The 22,427-nt window shown below is 38.1% G+C and overlaps 1 protein-coding gene across 3 annotated transcripts in view; it reads right to left on the bottom strand.

Annotated features, from left to right (window-relative positions):
* ccbe1 (collagen and calcium binding EGF domains 1) overlaps positions 1-14,464 on the bottom strand; it is a 33,421-nt gene extending 18,957 nt beyond the window's left edge. Inside the window, exons 1-3 of one of the 3 annotated variants that reach the window (XM_035991486.1) lie at positions 14,399-14,464; positions 14,003-14,130; positions 13,824-13,904 (exon numbers count right to left, since the gene is read on the bottom strand). In XM_035991486.1, coding sequence (XP_035847379.1) covers positions 13,824-13,904; positions 14,003-14,106 — 185 coding nt within the window. In that variant the 5' untranslated portion in view covers positions 14,107-14,130; positions 14,399-14,464. Of the gene's footprint in view, positions 1-13,823; positions 13,905-14,002; positions 14,377-14,398 lie in introns of those variants that run through there. The other 2 variants (XM_031317817.2, XM_035991485.1) reach the window with 2 other exon arrangements.
* Positions 14,465-22,427: the final 7,963 nt, after the last annotated feature.

Genomic DNA, 22,427 nt, shown 5'->3' with positions numbered 1-22,427 from the left:
AGGACAAGTGCAGAGGTGTGTGTGATGTCTCTGATACTGACACTTCAGGAAATGATACAGACCACAGCTGTCTGTGGACTGTTACAGTAAACCGTCATCAGCCCTTCCATGTGTTTTTAACTCAAACCATTCTACTGGACACAAGCCAGATATTACCAGTTCCCCTCAAAAACTGAGGTTACTGTGAAAGCGTGCAACCTCCACAATCAGGGAAAAGTTTAAAACAATCATTATTAATAATTTAATTAATGTGTTATCTGTTAACAGATTTAACAGCTCATTACATTAACAGAGGGAAATGGCTGCTAAAAGATAAGCACTGCAATATGAATAGCCATACTATGGAAATGGTGCAAAATGGGTTTTAAGAAAACTTGTTCCTAAAGAACTGGCCACCTGAAAGGTGAACTAAAATCAACAGTAGCTTATAAGAGATTTACTGCCATTAAAATAGATGAAGAAATGTTTCATTTCAATGTAGAAATGGAAGGTTCACTCCAACAATATTTGTAAAGACTTAGATGTAAAAAGCAGATGTTCTTTTTTTTCTCAGCTTAGACCTTTTCGTAGTTGGAGTTGGTTTACTGTCTCATAACCCTCCTGATGATTTAACTAGAAATATCTAAAGTACAATTTAAAAAAGAGCTCTCAATCAATAAATCAATCTACAATCCATTTAAGCACATAACAATGGGGCTTCAAGCCCGTACGTGAGACATAAATCATACAGTTAATTTACAGAGGAAATTGAAACGGCGCAACAGCATTGGGAGCATCAAATGAAGTGTTATAACGCTACGAGAGGTGACTGGTACCTCTTTGTGTTCAGAAGACTGGATGTATTGAATTTTGATATCTACGGCTTACATGTTCTGTTTTTGTCATGTGTGTTTGACCAAGAAATCTAGCTTCTACATCCCTGTTTTTAGCTATGCTGTCAGTACACTTTGGTCTAGGCTATAATATTTAACAACTATAGAATGGATCGCCATGAAATTTTGTACAGACATTTGTGGTCTTCACAGAATTAATCACATACTTTGCTGACTTTTTCTTTGCCACCATGAGGTTGACATTTGTGGATTTAAGTGAAATGGATGGATTGCCATGAAAATTGATATGTGGGATATCTGATATAAGCCTCGTCCTGTACACCAAACCAAGAGAATTGTTAAAGTGCTCATATTATGCTTTTTGGCTTTTTCCCTTTCCTTTATTGTGTTATAACTTTTTTGTGCATGTAATAGGTTTACAAAGTGAAAAAGCCCAAAGTCCACCCTTAAGGGACTTACCATCTTCCAGAGAAAACACTGTTCACAAACTGCTCCAAACAGCTCTATTGTAGTCCAGCCTTTACTTCCGTGACGAACATGCGTCACTTTGTAACACACGTTATAATGCTCGCCTAGCTGCTAGTGTGGCACGCCCTCATACTCTGCTTCTGGCTAGCTAGTAGTGCTGACCTAGGTACTGCGCATGTGCGACTCCCAACAAAGATGGAACAGAAGTGAGATGCCTCACTCTGTAGCTAAAACAGAGAGCTCAACACACAGGGTGAAAAGAGGAGCTGCAGCAATGTGCAGTACAACAAAAATATGGTGATTTTTTTTTTTTTAAATGAAACCATGTAAACTTATTCTGATATAACCTCTTACAATTGTACTCGTACAATTATGAACCTGAAAATGAGCATAATATGAGCAGTTTAACAAACATTTGGTGACACTCAAATAAATTATGTTTTTAACTCAGTTTCAAAGCAACAGTGTTGATCCCACTTGCTAACTTGTTAAAAAAAATTGAGTGTTACCAATTGAAGTAATTATTTTAAGTTGTTTAACAATTCTTTTTTTTCAGTGTAGTTATGTCATGACTGGAGACTATGTCTTCATGTGAGGTAGTTACTGTATTATAGTTCTCCTTTTATCCGTTTCATATGTTTTCATGACATGCAGTGTGTAAGGTAACTGAGATGTGAGGTATGTGACATATGTTAGCCCACTTGAGGCTTTGTGGTTTTCATGTTATTTTAAAAGTTGCATGTAGTGAAATTTGATATTCTGTCCAGGGACTGCACACAGAAATTAGCCATCATTGACCAACTCGGATTATGATTTAAAATAACACTTATTAATGTGCATGCTCCTTTAGCAATGAAACATATCCGGCCTTCGAACAGAGAGAAGAGGGCAAGGTGAGAAGATGAATGTATTATTTAAAACAGCATGTGGTAGCTCTATAACTGTATAACATGGTCTTGGCAGGTGGACAAACACACTGATGGTGGTGGTAGTGGTGAATATCATTACATTAAAATAATACTGACTCACAAATATTGAAATTCAACAGCATACAAGCTAAATTCGCAATGGAGGGGGCAACATCTGTGCTGCCAAAAGCCACCAAACATGAAGCCCCTTTTCTAAAAATGTGATATTAACATTGAATGCTGCAGCTGTTTACAATTTAACCTGACTAGACTGGCGTGCAGCGGTGTGTTCACTGGTGCAGGCGGACATTTCCCTTTGCTAGCTGCGGTCCTTCAGGACTGATAAATTAGCAGTTTTTTTTTTTTACTTATGATGAATAAATTAGGGCAGTGGTGGCCTAAAGGTTAAAGAAGAGAGCTTGTGACCGGGAGGTCGTCGGTTCAATCCCCAGACCGACAGGATAGAATCTGGGTGGGGAAAGTGAAAGAGCAGCACTTTGAGTTCGTGAAAAGTGCTATATAAATTCAATTTTTTATTTATTATTATTGTTGTTGTCCCTCCCTCATTACCACCACTGAGGTGCCCTTGAGCAAGGCCCTTAACCCCAACGGCTCCAGTGGAGTTGCTCAGTGGCCAGCACATGACTGGTTGTACTGGGCAGCTTCCAGGTATGTGTAACTGTGTGAACGTGACAGGTCGTCTTTGCAAATGAGAATTGGTTCTCAATCGACTTACCTGGATAAATAAAGGTTAAAAACAAAAAACCAAAAAAAAAAAACAGCCCCACGATGAATAACAATTAGCTATGAAAAAAATGCTTATTGAATTTAAACACACACCCAATTGCTTATTATAATATATTATTATTATAATTAGCTGATTAATCTGTCAAGAAGTTCCTGTTCCACAGTAGTGGAGCTACTAAATGCTGTTTTTTTATGCAAAGTGCTGCTTTATTATTATTTAATGTATTATTTTTTTCTGAGTGGAATGCAATAACATGTTGATACAGCTAGAGCACAGTCTTGGATATACAGGCAGAGGCATGGAGGAAGAAAAACCACAGCCTGTGGTTTCCGTAGCACCACATCGCTTAACCATCGCAAAACCACAGCGTGACCAAAGTGTGACCACGTTACAGTCCTCCATGGAAAGAAACAGATGAGTGAATGAGCATCAGCCAAAAGAAACAAGAGTGGGATTTAAGAAACCAAAATGTCAGAAAGAAATTGTTGATACATGGATTAGTGAAGATCACCAGCCACCGAAACATCCTGTAATTCATTTAATATTTACTACCATTTAGCATGTGTTTAAAACTGATTTTTAAGGTCAGAACATTTAGAGAATAGTAAAATATCTGAACACTAGCACTCATTCATATATTAACACAGATGCCAGTTTCTTATGTCTGTTTCTATGTTAACATGCACATACTGTACTTGTGCCATATGAAATTACTCCGTTTTAAAATGTAGGTGAAAAGAGGCCAGAACGATGCCCTGTAGTTATTTATTTGACATATGGTAATTTCTTTAGACATGTTAGTCCTTATTTCCAGTAGATATTCAGCTAGTAGCTTACATCTACCCCAGACCATGTACAGTACATGCCTTTAAAGATGCGGAGGCTTTGACAGAGGGGAGAACATCCATCTCCATTTACAGCCTGTCCTCCACATAATGGATAACTACTGTACAGCACTAAAGAATGTGTACTCTGGGAAACAGGTCAAAATCATCCAGACAGCAGTTGTCAAACTACTCTGATAAAAGAACTCCAGGCTTTAGGAGAGATTATAAAGCAAGAACGCTTAAAGTCATGGTCTTTGCAGTAAAGGCATGTTTTGTATTAGGGTATTTTTTTTTCAAATGAAAACAGATGGCAAAATGCAAACAGGCCAAAACAAATTACTTTCTGTTCAGTAATACTGAAAATGTTTGAATGATAAGTCTGAAATGACATGTTTCCAATTATTCAAAAAAAGAAACATGACAGAAAGAAGAAAGAAAGAAGGCAAAGAAAAGTCTTATTTATAGTAATTTAAGAATGTGGGACCATATTTGTTGTTAGACATTTCGGTAAAAGAAATATGAAATAGTGAATCCATTAGGAAAATTATGAACACCTACTGTTATGTATATTTCTAACACATCACTTCATGAAGTGCAGTGCACCAAAGAGAGGAGAGAGACAGGATGTTTGCTGCTGCTTGTGTTCTACATCCGTCACTAAGGAATGCTCCTTAACACTAACATGTCCTCCCCTGCTCTCACTATGATAACTTACACTTCATTGCATCTTCCTCAGTGCTTTTAAGAAACAGGATAGGGATTCATCCTTTACCTAATAGGGCATATTGCCACTTCAGTAGAATTGTTGATAAGACCGCAACTTAACAGCTCTTTGACATCTCATTCAAAATAAAATAATAAAGATATGCTATTAAAATGTTCTGTAAAATATCCCCCCCTACGGGAGCAAAGATGAATGACAAATGTAAATCAGACTTGAAAAACCTGCCTCCACCTCCCACTCACAGTTCAACAGTGACTGTGAGATCTTCCAGCAGCACACTAATATATTAATGGCAGGACCTGCAGAAATGACTTACAACCATTTGGCTCGACTTCTATAACAATATTATTCACAATATGGTGCAAAGTGCCACACCATTAAAGTGACATACATTAAGGGGTGGCTCTAAGGCCATGAGGAAATGAATTATTAACATCAACATCAATAATATTTCTATGGGACAGCAAAACAGACTAAAGGGACCAATAATTGATGTTAGGCTTTTGTGAAAAACAAGTGATAATCATAAATAAAGTTGATGTACAAAACAAAGCGTTCCCCTTCTCTTCTGTTAAGACAGGGACATTTAAAAGTTTTTCTTCTTTCTCTGATGTTCTTAAGCCTTGTGTATTTTTTAGTTTGCATTGTAAAGTACTTTGGGGTGCTTTACAACATCTTTTACAACAGGAACAAACGTTTTTCTCCTTGACGCATGACAGATGAGCATCTAATGTCGATGTCAGTACAAAATATGAACTGCACCAAGTTTGTCTTGTTAACTCGGTTTGAAAAAGGGGGGAAAAAATGTGTGCATTTCAAATGAGATCTATAGGCCCAGAAGTGCACATGCAGGTGCAACTAATCTCACCTGTGCATGGTATCTATTAAAGTGGGACATGCATATGAGCACACAGGCACATAATTAATGAAAGGTGTGAATGAGCAAAAATGGGATGGATGTTACTATTTCACCTGCAGGCAACAACTGGCACAAGTAAAGTTTTTCGTGTGTAGAGCAGAATATTGTAATAATTGAAAACCTTATTAGTGGCTTTAAAGAAAATGTGTTTTATAAGCACAAAACACTGAACTTGGTGGTTAGATGGGGCCTTAGGTGCTCCAACTATAGTGCTTCTATATGGCATGTTGCACTGAGCTGAATTCATAGGCCACGGGATCCATCCATTCATCTATACTGACTTACAGAGAAAATATTATGCTGGAAAAAGGACACAGTCCCCCCCCCACGCCCAAGAAATATGTCAGTATCAGTTGTTATAAAAGCTGTCCCCAAACCAACATATGTTACGTTATCATCAGATGTATTTTTTGTAATGATGATTTTGAAAGGTACAGACGAATGCTGTTGTCCTGCCATTTAAGGCGCCAGATCAGAAATTCTTATGTTTTGTTCTGGAGTGCAATTACAAACATATTTTGTTGTTTCATTTTGGGGACTTGTTTGACTAGTTGATTGACATTTACCCCACTGACACTAAGCTCACTTTTGTTTGGCTCATGATTCATCAAACTGATCCATCTAGGAGATTAGTCCATCACAGACACATAGCACTGTGGGAAGACTTTGCACCTGATCGACACTAAGGGTAAAGTTGCTGACATGTCAACCAAAGAAAAAAAAACAAGTTATTCATAGTATTTCATTGAATTTTTCCATTGTATTTTAAATCAGACAGCCTAGAATCATTAGCTTAATCCAACAGCTGACCTGCTCCATGCCTTTAGATCCTTTTAACATTCAACTGTGTGGGAGCTGTCATTAAAGAGCAAAACCAAATGTTTATGTCACCTCCTTGAATCCACAGTACAGACTGTGTACCTGCCTACTTCAGTTAACAGGCTACATATCCTCTTTCTGACTATTGATAGAAAACAGATGTTGATGTCTTTTCTTTGACAGGACATTATGCATCATTTCAGGGATTTGGTTTAAAATTAATTATGGGATATATTAGACCACAGTTTTATGCTTGTGTCGATAATTTAGCACATGCATTAAGCAGTTATTTGTGTAGTGTAATGGTGTACGTTATACTAGCATCTTTCACTCCTTTTTCTCTGTATCAAAATAGTGGGGAACAGTGCCAGGTACTGTACATAATTTTAGGCATTTTTGATTGGCATGATTTTCAGTGGTGTTATCTCATTCTATATCTACTGAGGTTAATTCCGGTAAACTCTGTTTCACTCAAAGGGCTGTTGAGAAACAGCTTGGACTAATTCCATGCTCCTTCCCCAGACATCTTATTTACTTTATCATGATGCATTTTTGTCTTTTCAAATGTTTAACTGCAATAGCTTATAAAGTTGTCATTCTTAAAAATTATTTGCAGTTTGAACCAAATCTAAAAACCATTTGTTAGTAATCCCAGATATGGTTTGAATAAGTGAAAAATGTGTCTGCTTTGACACTTAGCCTCTGGGTTTTTGGAAACCACTAGAACCCTGTTTACAAAAGAACAACAGACAAGACTTGACAAGTATACGTATCAAGTCTACTAACTGGTTCTCTGACGCATATCCAGTAGCATACATAAGGTGGTTGATAACTGGGTTTGTAAGTAATAAAAAAATACATCTAAAGAGAATGTCTGAGACTCAGAGTAATCATTTTAAATTACCTAATATTTTCCATCTCCCTCCCCTGGAATAATCACTGTGCTTAATGACTAATTATACTGTATCAGTGAGCAGACATCCAAAAATGTTGGAAAATGTAAGTTGTACATCTATTTGAAAAGGAGTCAGACCTATTGAATAACTATGTTACAATAGTGGATGTGTGCCTGTGGCTCAATTGGCATTCATTTAGTAACATAACATGGGGGCTTTCCTGACTAACATGTTTTTCCACCAAGAAATTCTCTTGAAAGATGCTATTCGTATGTTGTCCATAAATCTTATTCTACTTTTCAGTGAAGAACATTTATAGTTGTATCAGAAATGTATTAGCCCAAAAGGACAAAACATAACTAACTGGTGCTTGCTGAACTCCTTAAACTGTGCCACAATTATATCCTTCATGGAGCTATGATCACTGGAGGGATGACAATATGGCAACAGAGAACTCCCAAGTGTATTTCCCGTGTTGAAAGCTATTTGAATTGGGAATAGGAACAGAAGTCCAGCTGAAAGGATCATTCCAAGGCGCAGAATACATTTAAATTTGATGTGAAAACCAGATTTGAAAACTAAGGAAACAAGAGATACTTAAAGCGTTGTAGCCAAGTTGAATAATCAGACTGAAGTAATCATTTCTCTGAAAATGAGCAGTACGAGTAGTGTTTGAGTCACTGTCTGGGAAAGAGTTACTCATTTTGCAGTCAATGGAAAATCAATGTAATTTCTTTTGACAAACCCCTGGATTCACAATACAAGTATATAAACACTAGTACAATGCGGAACAGGAGTAAGTAAAAATGAGAGCTACCAAATACCTCTTAATACATTCCAATGCATTTCATTGGAATGCAATGATGGTACATTTACAGGACACAAACAATGCTGTTTGGATCAGCCAAGTGCATGAGAAGTCTATCATGTTTTACGGGGGGGGGGGGGTTCCCTTACTGCGTAAACCAGTTTCCCCTGAATTCCAGAGCAAAGGAGGATTTGAGCAGAGCAACAAAACGCTTACTACCACCAGAATTATTTGAAAAAATAACAAAGCAACAATTACAAATGCCACACATCAATTATGTATAACTGTTGCAGATGTAGAGTAGAAAGACTCACTCTCAATGTGTTCTGCTTCTTTTCCAAAGAAGCATTTACTTTACAGTGTAGGTAAAACACAATAAATCAAGCCAATGTAATTGTCACCTAAGAGAAGTTATAAACAAAGATTATTAATGTGCCTCGATCGTATGATGGTTAACAGATTGGATCTGGCTCTCATCTTAGATTTCATATGATACTGCATTTGATTTAACAGCATTAAAACAATAAATATTAAGTATATAACCTGTTCATAAATATCTGTTCTGTCACTCTCTACTGTCAAATAAAGTGATTCAACTGGAAGCAGTCAATGTAAGCTCAACAATTTACTGTTGGCTAACAACCACTGTCAGATATGTCTTCACCAGGGGGTCTGTCTCACAACGCAGGATTATGAAGTTAGCTGGATAACTGCTGAGTAAAACCTGGAAGCCCCTCAAATCTGCAACGTGAATGAAAATTAAAAACCTCTTCTGGGTTAAAAACACATTTGTCCAGCTAAGTCAGAAATTGTGCTTTGACAAAGGAAGTGATGGGTTTATTTTCAGCAGCGGCAACTGGGGTTGAAAAACAATTTACTATGAGGATAAAGAGAATGGTTAGCGTGACCAGTGATAACCACAACGACAACACAAAGAAAAGCCACCAACAGCCATACTACTGTCAATACCAAAGGCGTGGGAAGGGGGGCTGCTGAGGGTGCTGCAGCACCCCCTGTTGGCAGGAGCAGGAGTTTATTTTTTTAAAATAATTACTAATTCGCTGTCTGACATTATTTATATTTTTGTATATCAAATAATGAGACAAATAACAAAACAGAGTTATGGATAGGTTTGAATATAGCCCATTAAAAATTAACTGTTATAGAGAAGAATATATATCGCAGAAAAGGATACAAGATTTTTTCTTCCGGCATAGTAACGCGGCTAAAATTAGCAAGATTTTATCTGTAGATGTTACAGTTGATGTTTCCTCGTCCACCGCTGACGCAAACTCTGTTGGGGCAGCTGAAGAGCCTGAGTCTGAAATAACGTTAGCAAGCAACTCAGCTAACGTTAGCAGCACCATCATAGCATCTAACGATAACTTTACAGAAGGATTCGAAAAGCCCTGTCAGCCAAGCAAATTCAGTTATCCTGGAAGGACGTTCGGAACAAACTTTTCAACGGTCTTTTCAGCTGAGATGAGAATGAATGAGAAGCCGTTTCTTGTGTCATTTGTTGTGTTAGAGTGCCATCTACTGGGCACAATTGGTAATTATCCTGAAATACGGGAATATGTTCAGCTTATTTCCTGTTCATGTGTGGAAAAGAACTACGGTTTACACGCTGGTTAAGTGTCTCCTGAAACTTTGGTTATTCTGCAAAAAGAATAAGTTGCTTTAAAGATAATTCCGTTCCCTGTGAGGGCAATGCGTGTAAGTACGAGTGTTTTCATTGCATATGTTTTGTGTAACAGAAACCGCTGTGACGTGGTTAGGACACATTTGCTGTGGAGAAGGCACAAGTTAGGAAATTGTTGGCGAGGTCATTGCAGCCTGATTATTATATTATTATTATATTATAGCATATATTTTCAAGCCAAACATCTCTGGTGTGGTTTTGACGATCAGAAAAGTATACCTTAGCTATATACTGAAACAGGCTAATGATGTCAAGTGTGCTTCTGTGATGTGGGTGCACGCAGTGGAGTCGGAGTGGCGAGTGCTGTCGCATAATTGTGGAACAGTGGAATTCGTGGCTGCCCAGGACTTTTCTAAAACGTCTCACTCTCACCCATACACTGCGCTAAAATTACGTATTTAGCTGTCAAAATCCGAAACATTTCCTGGGGGGAGAAATCGTCAGACATCCATTATTTTGTTATTTTGTTGTACCTGGTCAAAAATAGGTTGCCGCATGCCTGGTCAATACTGATAACAAACTGACCTCTGGGACGTAAATTGAAAAAGGCAACAGCAGTGACTGCTTAACACTTAAGATGCTGCCAAATTGGAACAAAAAGTACACACCTTATCATTTTCATCAAACCTTACTTTGGCCTTTTGGCTTTTAGTAAAGCATTTATGTTGCAATCAGAGGCATTCATGATTTAAGTGCAACTTCTGGAACAAAGACCCTGCACAACCTCTTAGATCTTATTGTGAGCCAAGAATATTTAATCCTACGTAAGACTAAAAATATAAGCGTACATTTTCAAGCCTGAGGATGCTGAATGACAATCTCCATATAAAACAACCCAGAAAGACGGTGAGAGAATAATGTGCCTGCACTGACAGTGAGACGGATATGGTTGGAGTCAGCTGAGGGCCTGGTACTTCTCTTGTCTGTGACATATGCTCTCTGGGTCTCTGGTGTCTCCTCTGATGCTGTTTCACAATATGATAAATGCAATGATGAGTGTTAAACTGTGCACACAGTGGAATGCCATGGTCAAAGGGGGCCTGTTTCAAAATTCCTTTATGTGGTGCTCTCCTCTCCCACTAGACCTACAGAAGACTTGAACTTCAATGCCTCTAAAATCTTTAACATTTTGGAAAATAACATTTGCTTTCTTCCCGAGAGTTAGATGAGAAGATCGATGCCACTCATCTTTGTCTGTTAAATATAAAGCTAGAAACTGCAGCTGATTAGCTTAGCATAAAGACTAGAAACCGGGGGAAACAGCTAGCGTTGCTCAGTCCAAGTGTGACAAAATCAAGCTACCAGCACCAGAAATTAACATTTGTAACGTTAACGTAATAACGTTTGTTTAATCCTTACAAAAACAAAAATGTAAAAAAAAAAATATGCAGTAACGGTGGGTTGTGTGCAAGACTATGGCTCTGTTTAAAATCGCATACTAACATACTATTCATACTAATTATGACGTAAAATTGACGTAAAATTAAGTATGTGGTGTGTTCCAACTGCATAGTATGTGGATTTTGTGTACACGAGAAATGCCAGGATGTATACTAGATTTGCAAGAATTTCTTAGTCTGCTGGTAATAGCATACTTAATTGTTAATTTAGTATGCAGTATGCAGTACAGAGTATATATATTCATTAGTATGTAGTATGCACTAGTTAGCATGCAATTTCAAACAGCCTCTACTTCATTGCTGAGAGCAGTAACTTCCTGGAGTCTCTTCTGGTTGCATGGAAACTGCTCTTACCATACAAATGTAAGAGTGGCATGTTTCTCTCACATTTGTATGGTAACTTACTCCTCGCAAGGAAGCAAATATGCATACTGTATATCCCAAAATGCCGAACTATTCCTTTAAAAAGCAAGACATAAGTGTTCACATTCAGGTATTTCTATTAATGCTCACTGGTAAAAACTGCTTTGTCAAATTCACCAAATTACCAAATAAGAATAACATTTTCAAAAACAAAATCCAGGGTGATAATCGCATTAATGAAGCTGTTCAGTTAGAATTTAAACAGCTATACTAAAAGCTAACCATGATCATGACCACTATAATCACCCCATGAAGGAACTGCTCATGTACATTGTAAGCTTTGGTTGTATGCCAAATAACGTCCATCTAACATCTGCAGTTCTACAGATTATCCAAAAACAAAAGTATAAAAAAGAAAAGAAAAAAGGATGTCCCATGGCCTATTGGGGGCTGTGTTATAATATCAAACTGTTATAGCACACCTGCGTGTAAAAGCAACAACCTTTACACAAATAGTTTTTTTTTGTAAAAACAAACAAACTGTTTATTACAGTAATAAATGTGCTGACGCACTGATACTCTGCAGAGAGGCTAATGAATGCCATAAGCCGATATTTTCTTTTGGCAACTGAGTCTTGCCAACTTAAATCACGCTTGGTTCCCTTTGAACTACATCTCAGTCATGCCAAGGCACAATTGCATTGGTATATGACCGCAATTTGAAAAAGAATGCAGTATGCAAAATCCACATTCATCTTATCAAATTCAGATCATTCATCTGAATTTTTGGCACTATAATAAAACTCTATTAACCATTACAGGGCTGATGGGCAGTCATCAGCTCACATCGTACAGGACACTTGGCTCTAATCTTGGCTCTTAGCTGACACTCTTCTTCTTCTTTAAATAAACATTGTGGGAAACAACTGTGGCCACAGCGAATAACCATAAACCAACATAATTATGTTAAGAATGTGTTTGAGATTTGAAGATCAAACAGGATGTCACTGTGTGCTTGAACCACAGCCAGCAGTTTGTCAAGTGATGCAGAGATGGAACTTTACAAAGTCTACATTTGGAAGACTTCTAAGAGGAGATATTCAACATTCTGGCATTTCTTTAGTTCTTGATATGCTTTCCCAGAAAAAGGACATACACAAATAGATTTACTATGAATGACTGGCAAAATGTTTGAAAATAACTTTCCTAAATAAGTTGCATGATTCCGTTTCCAAACAACAGTACAACCATCTCATCAGCCTGATTCACAATGTGCCTGAAAAAAAGAGCATTACATTCCCGCAAAGTGGTGTTTGAGCATTTAACAGCTGCCCATTTTATAATAAATATATCTTAAAGAAACACCATAAGGAGTGTGGAGGTGTTGGGAGAGTAGCACGTGTCTCGAATCATAAAATGATTCAACTTGCAGCTTGTATCCATCACAAAGACAGCAGACGTTTGTCAAACTCTGTTGCTGTAAACTATATCTTTTCTATATCACAATTAATGAATTGGCCTTAAGGGAAAAACTGTGGATATTTGAATTGATTTTTAACTAAACTACCTCTTTAAAGTCAGTAGTGTCATGTTGTTTCATTATGCCTGTGAAATGGCCCCTTGCAATGAAGACAGATTAGGTTCTAACAACTTAATCCGTAGCCTCTGACGGGGGTTTTGCTGCGAGGAGACGCTGTGTCCACTGTGTCTGTGAACTGTCATAATTAAAGCCAGTGTCAGAGCAAAATAGTACAATCTGGAGGCTTGGAGGATATTTGGATTGCAATGATCCCTTTAAGTCACAAAGGATGATTAAGAGGAAAATCAACCATGTGTCCCCAGAAAATCCCTTTATTTCATTAGATACATTATTATATAAGAACTTTAAAAAGTTCATGGAGTTTTTTTTAAATATCTGTAATGATCAACTGCAGCCTTTTTAGGAAGCAGACATTTTTCATCTCGTAAAAACATCTGACTGACAGTAGTTTTATTAAAAATAGTAATTAAATCACATGCATGGTAAAAAAAGGAACACTGGAGGATTTTTATTTTGCTTATTCATTTTTTTTTTGTTTTAAAGCTATAAGCAGCCTCTGGCAACGTGATTTTGTGATTTTCACTTATCTTTCCGTGATTCATTACGCAGACCTGTGCCCAGTGTTATACAAAAAAATTGTTTTCATCACTAACATTTCAACCAATCACCATTTAAACAACATTATTGCTCTGAATAATAAATGACAAGTCCAATTTGACATCATGTAGAGCTACATTTTGCAATCACTTTTTATGGGCACAAAACACACTGGACTGCAACTTGATAATTTCGCACTATTATAATCCTTTTCAGTCGGACAATAACTCGATCTGAAAAGCATCCAACCACATGAATCACTCTTCTGTACCTGTAACACGTTGTAACTTCTCCAGTCGACTTCACGCAGGGGTACTTTGTTGTAGAAATGTTATTCTCAGAGCACTCTTCACTGTGAAAGAAAACATTTTAAAGTAAGCATTGTCTGTCATCTCATGCAAGGAGTCCTCGTGTCATGTTGGTGTTGAAGCCTACATGTCCTACAATTACCCGTCACTGGCATCCTCTTCTTGGTAAGACCAAAGCAGACCTCCTGAGAAGTACATGCAGGTGACGGCGAGCAGAAGAGGACTCCTGCTGTGTTTTAGTATCATCTCAACGGTCCTGTCACCTGGGTGCTGACAGTAATCCACACGTGTAAAGATTAGGTCCTCACTGCTACAACTTCAGGGAGTAAAGTGGTGAAGCGACAGACAGGCAAACCCTCCCACTCACCGCCAGGCTTCTGAGGCATCTTAACGGTAACTTTCCCTCCTCCATACTTTTGACAGGTCAAGTCAAGTCTCCGGAGGAACCGGAATATATAGCCTATTTAAACTCTTTTTTTATTTTTATCATTAAACATTTTTTCTTATAGCCAAGACGTTTGCTGACACATAAACATACCTTTTGTTTAACCGTTTCTCCTCGGTGAAACTTTGAAAATGGATCGGAACCACTAAAGTTTGCACCATCATTCACCCCACACCGACACGTTGTAGTAGAGAACGCTCTATGTGCGTCATGACGTCTGCATCTTTGCTACCACCGCGTGGCTGTTACTGAAATAACTGCTCAATAATAAATAAATACATGAACAAATAAATAAATACATAAACAAATGCACATCTGTTTTCCAAAGACAAGAATGTGATGAGTTCATCATCAATTAGATACAATTCTATTAATTTCTGTGTTTCAGTTCAATGGAAATCTGACACTTCAGTGGGTGTCATAAACCAACACGTTAAAAATGCATTAGAGAAATATGAGCACATACATTTCAAGTAATAATTTATTGTACCTCTATTTGAAGTTGTAAGCATACATTATTCATAAATTGATTAAACAAGATTTCATAAAATATAAAAAAACGGGCATGTCACACATGAAATTCAGACTACTCAGCCTGCAAAAACAGTTCTTCTGAGGCTTTGATAGAAGCTTCACAAAGTTTTAAAAAAATAACCTTGATTATGTCATCAGGGTTAGTGTTTTTTTTTATGAAAGACTACTAAGTTGCATTATGAGAAGTGAAGGTCAGGATAGCCGGCTTCTGTTGCGTCAATTTTGACCAATTACAAAAAAGTCCAGCAAAGTTTATGGAAGTATGGAAGTCCCCCATTAAGCATTTAGGTAAGATTTACTAAATCAAATCTGATGCATCTGAAATAATATTTCAAAAATAATTTTTAAATGCATCCTTTAACTAATGATGTTTTTGGCATGTGATGTTTGAAGAGACAAGAAGATGCAGGTTTCATCTCAGCTAAACAAACAGCATAAACTCTTTACTAGTTAGCATGTCAACAATGAGAATTCATTAGTCGAATAAGAAAGTGTAGTAGGCTATTTCCTCTGTCACAAACCAAACTCTGTAGATTTATGGTGCAGATACAAGCCAAGTCATGACAAATAAGGCTGATCAGCATTATGAAAGAGAAAAGCAGAGTTTGTAAATTAATTGAGCATCTAGAATAAAATCCACAGGATTGCAGGACAAACAGTATGTATATAGCCTGGGGCCCAGTGGCACAATATGGGCTTCTAAAACATTTGTAATCTTAAAACTTCTTTATCAAACAACACCTCTAAAGAACCTATACAATACAAATATCAGATTATGTTGCTAGATTATGAATTATGAGCTGTTCATTGACATTTTGCTCTCTGCTACATGTTATAATAATTTAAAAGCCTCATTTGTATGAGTATTCAGCTCCTCTACTTAAGTAAAAGTAGTAATAATACAGTATACATTCACTCAATAAAAAGTAGTATTACCAGCAAAGCGTACCTAAAACTTTCAAAAGCAAAAGTACTTGTTGTGTAGACAGAACGGAACCTGTCAGTTATATAATAACTTCTCTGTTATTATTAGCACTGATGCATTAATATGTGAGCAGCATTAAAAGGTTAACATGGAACTATCGTCAGTTAGCTAGTTATCAGAGAAAGGTAGTGGAGTAAAAAATACACAATTTCCCTTTAAAACACGAGTAGAAGTATGAAGTAGCATAAAATTCAAATACTCAAGTAAAGTAAAAGTACTTCAACATTGCACTTAAGCATTTACTGAGTACTAAGTAGTTGCAGTACTTTCCACCACTGGATTCCAATGAGCACATGAAGCATGTCAACCAAGCCATTACATCAGCAGGAAGTTCTAACTTTCATGCTCTGTTAACCCAAACCTACCTCACTATCTTGCTAATTCTTTGGGTCAAGTGGTTTAAAGTTAAAGAGTTGATGAGAAACCTGAGGTGATGAGTGACCCTGACCTCTGTGTGACCTCTACCAGCAGGCCTGATCCGAGCACAAACACTGCTCACTGGCACCTGCAGAACCCAACAGTTCTTCAGTTTCTCAGGAATGCAGTGTGGCATTACAGGGAGTTGGACAGTGGAGCTTCTGAGGAGCCTGTAAAGGATATCCCAGTGAAACAAGAGGACTGTGGTGTCACAGTCACTTTGGTAGCTTTTCAGTCTGTTAGGTCAGTCAGGTATGATTTCACTTTATTCAGAATGTTACATTAGTCAGAAATAATGTCTATTGAGGTGAAACATAATACAATATTTCCTATTACAATCATGTTTTTCTTTTTCATTAAAAGGAAATTGTGCCTTGTGCCTACAGTGTCATTTCACAGAAAATAGCACCTTGAGCCTGCTTCAAAGGGCCTGCTCAAGCATGACCACTTCAGTTCAAGTGAAAGCAGGATTTCACTGGTCTAGCTGCTTCATTACAACAGAGCCTCTATGGCTCAGTAACCGTCTGACGGTGCAGTTCAATTTCCGGCCACTTGATGGCCCTTTCAACCAAGAGATACCACCCCCACCCCTCTTTCGCCACTATCGTCATCATTGCCCACAAAATGGATGACAGCTTTTAGAAATACCAGGGTGCGTCACGACTCTGAGGTGCACATGCTGTGCCATTTATGTTCCACCTGTTATGATGCCTCAGCAGCCCGAGAAGCAGAGAATGATCATGCCTGCAACAGCACAAGTAGCCAATTAATGCTGCAGGCTGATACTGTATCAAAGCTACAGAGCTAATAACCTCACTATAATGTCTAGCAACATCCTCTGCCTCAGAGATATGAAATAATTATCTGTGGCTCTTTTGCCATGTTATCAATTTTAAAGTAAACAATAAAGAACAAAGGAAGCCTTTTTACCCTTTACTCTGTCAATGTACTTTATTGTCTCTTTAAAATAAATGACTTTTACTATGTTTCTCTCCCTCTGTGTTTGTATCCATCTGGTTACCACATTCCAAACTTAAGGATATTTTGACCAAAAACCAAGATCTCACTATATATTTCCTGTTCTCACTGTTTACCCAGCCAGTGTTGTTTATCTCAGCTGGGTGTTTCCTGACCTAGAAGGATTGGTCAGGGCACAGGTGGACCATTGTTTTTCCACTTAACAGTGCCACATCAAGTGAAACTCTTATCCTAGCTTTACTGCCTCGGCAGGGCCAGAAACCGTGAAGATAACAATTAAATCAAATGAAAGAAAAGTTATCCAGGGAGAAAGGAAACACTTTGTAGAGGTTTGTATGTGAACAAACAAAAGAAAAAAACAGGACTAAAACGGTCTGTGGTGGGACTTTCTCTTGATTAAGGAGCTGTCCTTGAGATCTCTGCAAGAGGTGGAAACAGCCTGACTTGAACTGGAGAAAGGTGGAGCAGAAATACACTGCTATTCTAAGATGTGATGGTTTTAGGGGTTGCAGGGCATTGCACCAAATGGACTCGGTTGTAATTTGTTTGGCAAAAGAATATCTGAAAAGAAACAAGTTATATTATACTGATGAGCCGTCCAATGAGAGAATGTGCTGTGAAAACCAATTCAGTGCATTGTAGGTTGCTGACGCTGACATTCACATTATCCTTTCCATGCTTAATGGGCGCTTCATAATGTGGGGCTGCAGCAGTGGACTATACACAAATGTAGCCTTTTATCCTATAAATGCTGTCTCAACACATAGGATGGCAACGAGAATTTTGCAGGGCACAGGCACCCCTCTGTCAACACTCCTCTCTTTCTTGTCTTTCTCCCTTTTGACAGTGCAGCACTGCAGTGCCTCTCTGCACATGCCCAGACAGACTGGTAGAGAGCCACAGCAAGTTTGAGCTCGCTAGAAATATTAACAGGCGGCATCACAGTCACATTCATGTACTCCTGCAAGCAGTGTTTGTCCGTTTGTCATGAACAAAAGTCTTATTTAACAATACTAAAAATGAATTCCTCAATGGCATTTTGAAAGGTTAAAATGCATCGACAGGGACACATTTGCTGTCACAAGAATGAAACCTGTGACTACCTCTTAACAGGGCTTTCTCTATCTCAAGGTCACTCTGCCTCCCACAAGCTTTTTATGCAAACTGTTATATAGTCAGTGCAGCTTACAGTCTCACACTACCTCTCTTAGGTCTATAATGTATGTTTCTTTTATTACAGTAATTAATGTTTACTACGACGCTTTTGCCTAATACTATATTTAACTATCTTTATAGTTCCATTCTCTGTATGCTAATTCTCTCTTTTTTTACCAGTTTTGATCTCAGCATGGTTCCTTTTTATGTACATTTTATTAAATAACTAGTCCACCCCAGTTACAATAATGCCACAGTAAACTACATTAAACCATTACTAATGCAATCTGAGAATAAATGTAGCCAATTGTCTAATTTTCAAACAGTCTGGTGGCTTATTAACCAGGTTTTTTTCCAGTTAGAGGAATCTTGGTGGTTGCATATTTTACTCTATTATGCTTGTTTGCCATGGCAATAGACCATTATTCATTTTGCTTGTTAAAACAGAAATAGACAAATGATGCAATCAAAGTGGATACAAAAATGTGATTCATACAGCAACTCATCAAAACACTAAATAAATGGGAGAATAGCAGGAGAAATGACAATGATCAAAGGAGCTCAAATGGTGACGAGGTAAACAAATAAAGTAGACACATGGGTGTGTTGGTAGGTCTGGAAAATCAAGGGGAAAACAAGTCCAGGGGAGATATATATCTTTTTTTTTTTTTGCATTATTTTAAGGTGCTTTCGATCATCTCTATCTATCGTATCAAACCAAAAGCAGTGGAGGCCAGGTGGAAAGGAAATAGTGCAAATGGTAAAGGATAGGTTCACATTTTTCCAAACTGTGTTTGGTTGCTGTATGTACTGTATTCCTCCCCTCCATACTGACCATAAAGAGATCCCTTCCCAATGCAATTTCAAAAGGAGGGAATACTTTAATTAAAAATCAAATCCAAAGTAAAAGGCATGTAACTCAGCCCATGACACAAGGACAAACTATTATAACAAATAGTCCTTTGTTTGTTTCTTTTGGGGGTTTTCCAATTTATATCATGGGTAGATGATATACAGCCAGCCAATCAGGAAGGCTAAGCAGAGCAGAGAAAATGGAGCACGACCAACTACACTTTAGCTCACTCCCCCACTGTTGTGGCAGCAGCTTAATACAGAGTTTTCTTCCTGTCATCTCAGTGAGAACGATTTCCCCAACCTCATGTCATTATGACGCTCTCTCTCCCTCTCTTTCTTCATATGCACCAGCTGTTCAAAGGTTCACTGGTGAGTCACATAGGTGTAATGTGATGCATGAGGAAGCTTTTCATCTGCTGTAAACATACCCAACTACACACAGAAGTTATCCTGGAAGCGTTACATGGATTTAAGAATGATAATGAATAATGTTCTCCTTAGCCTAAAGAGCATCTTCAATAACACGTCCCAAAATACGTTTGCATAGTAAAAACATTGTACTTATTTATATTTCTTATAATCCTACAAGTTCAATTTTACTGATTCACTGTGGAAACAGTCAAAATCTGGACTAAGCCGATTGAAAGCACTTCCCTTCCGTTGATTACTATGCAAAACAATGGTAACAATTATGGTGAAATTGGAAGTTACTTCTACTACAGTACATGTCACTGCACGTGTCTCCTCAATGGTGCTTCGATCAATAAATCCAACCTCAGTGCAGTGTCCTTGGGATGGCCACATTTCATAGCCCCTCCCGGCCATTATGTCTCTCCCCCTCCTCTGGATCTCCTGGCTCCTTTTTACTGCCACCCACACACACACACACACACACACACACACACACACACACACACACACACACACACACACACGCGTCCTTCCTTGAATTCATCCTTCCTTTTCATCCTCCTACTAGATACTCATTGATAAAGGTATATATCGGCCTGTTTCACAGTGTGTGTGTGTGTGTACAGTAGCATTTGGAGTTCAAAATACAAAAAATAAACAAGTTAGAAAACACGTTAAGAGAGGACATTGCTGATTGGCTTAACCTTTAGTCAAATGCATGCCAGGACAGTTGGCAGTTCCATTTTATGATGGCTGGTTTATTTTTAATTTTTTTTCACATGGAGAATGTGCTGCATATTTCTTGATCTGGATACACAGCCAGCAAACAGATGGTTGGACTGCGGCAAACCATGCAGGAAAAAGGAAATAAAAAGAGAATTATTTTTCTCCAAAAGGCCTTTTGTACAAGTGATATTTCACAGATCTAAAATAACGCATTAGGATTTCACCAAAATATAATATATATGAAGGCAGAGTATTTCTAGGCAAATGTTTCTGTTGCACTTATCCAGTCATAACAACGTTTACTTAAGATGGTGACCAATGAGCTTTTGTCCCCATATCCTCTTCATGTCTTTCCACGCTTTTCTCTACCTCTTCCACTCTTCTCTCCTTGCCTGCTTTTTCTCAACTCTTGCTATCTTAAGATAATAGCTCCTCTGGGCTGTGGTGATCAGGACTAGCACAGGTCAGGTAATATGGCTCATCATCATTTAAATTAGTTCTGAAGCATTAGGCAGAATTGGCCCCCAGTATCAGTGAATTTATAGCCCGGTTGTGATAACATGCACCAGTACACCGAGCCATATTGTTTAGCTCGGAAGCTATTATCATACCCATTCGCTTCCCTTCAATGTCACAAGATAGTTGAGTTTGCAGCAGTGACAGTCAACATCTATTTTCCACTCTAGCAGCTGTTACTTCAAGATTAAATTCAGGTAGTTTTGTCTGAACTGAGCTAACAGTGATTTGTTTCGATTTGTCCAGGAGAGTTTTGGTTAAAGTTGACCTACATGTACAGTTCAGTGTAGACACAATGCAGAGGTGCACCTTTCACTGGTATACTGATCATTCTTGGCAACCTGTAAACACAAAGGTGAAGATATTGCCTTTGGATGGGTTACTTCACTGTCTGTTGTTATGTTACACATACTGCTTTTACTGAACTAGACACCTACTCTAGGAAAACAATGTATCTCCCACTTATCACACTGCCAGTGGGATTGTTTGTATTTTTATATTTCTTTGTATGTATGCATGTAATTACTTCTGGTGTTCACTCTGTATGCGTGATACCTTGTGTGCAATGTGTAATTGTAAAATAAATCTTATTTTCTTCTGGGCTTATTAAAACCCAGCATGTGGACAGTGTTGAAGTGGTAAACCTTCCTTTTACAACAAACTGGGCTTGCACATTTGATGAACCTGACAAAATGCAGGAAAGTATTGTTACTAGGGCTGTCAGCGTTAACGCGTTAATCGCGATGCGATTAAGGGCCGACGCGATGTGATTAATTTTTTTTAATCGCATTAATCGCATGCCGGCATTACTACACCGTTACTTATCATCAAGCTGCCACTTCCTCATAACACATCCTGCTGTTGCAGGCTGCAGGCATGATGGAGAAAGACAGCAGCAATGAAATCCTGAATGGCGCTTTTTATTTTCCAAAACTCCCGGATGGCTCGTAGACAAGTCGAAAGCCATACGCACATTGTGTAAAGCCAAATTAAAATATCACCGAAGCACGTCAAGCTTGAGCTACCACCTACGGAGCAAAGCATAGTAGTACAGTTAACGTGATGCTACCCGCTAGCATGCTACCCACTCAGGCAAAGCACTATTTTGGAGAGTGCTACTTGTCAACCTGTGGATGAAACCAAATCCCAAAAAATTACTACAGCTCTTGCGAAACGGGTGGCAACTAACTGCAGACCTGTCAGCATCGTAGAGGACTCTGGTCTTAAAGACGTACTACGGTTGGCATGTTCTGATCTGTCTCGTTGCCGTTGAGGGGGACAGTAGTTTTCACAGATACACAGCCTGTATGACACGGAGAAAGCAGCCCAACTGGAACAGCTGCAAAGTGCTGCGAACGCTGTCTCATTAACCGGTGATCACTGGACGTCAGTGAGTAATCAACATTATTTAGGAGTTACTAAACACTATATTGACTCTAATAAGGATAGGGATTTTTTGTTTTTTAGTTAGGTACTTGGAGGAATTGTGCAATAATGACAGATTCACACATTTTTCTTTTGTTTACAGTAAATAAATAATTACAA

Source organism: Sander lucioperca, chromosome 14 (assembly GCF_008315115.2).
Source record: "Sander lucioperca isolate FBNREF2018 chromosome 14, SLUC_FBN_1.2, whole genome shotgun sequence".
NCBI lineage: Eukaryota > Metazoa > Chordata > Actinopteri > Perciformes > Percidae > Sander > Sander lucioperca.
This window is presented reverse-complemented; position numbering and strand designations above follow the sequence as displayed.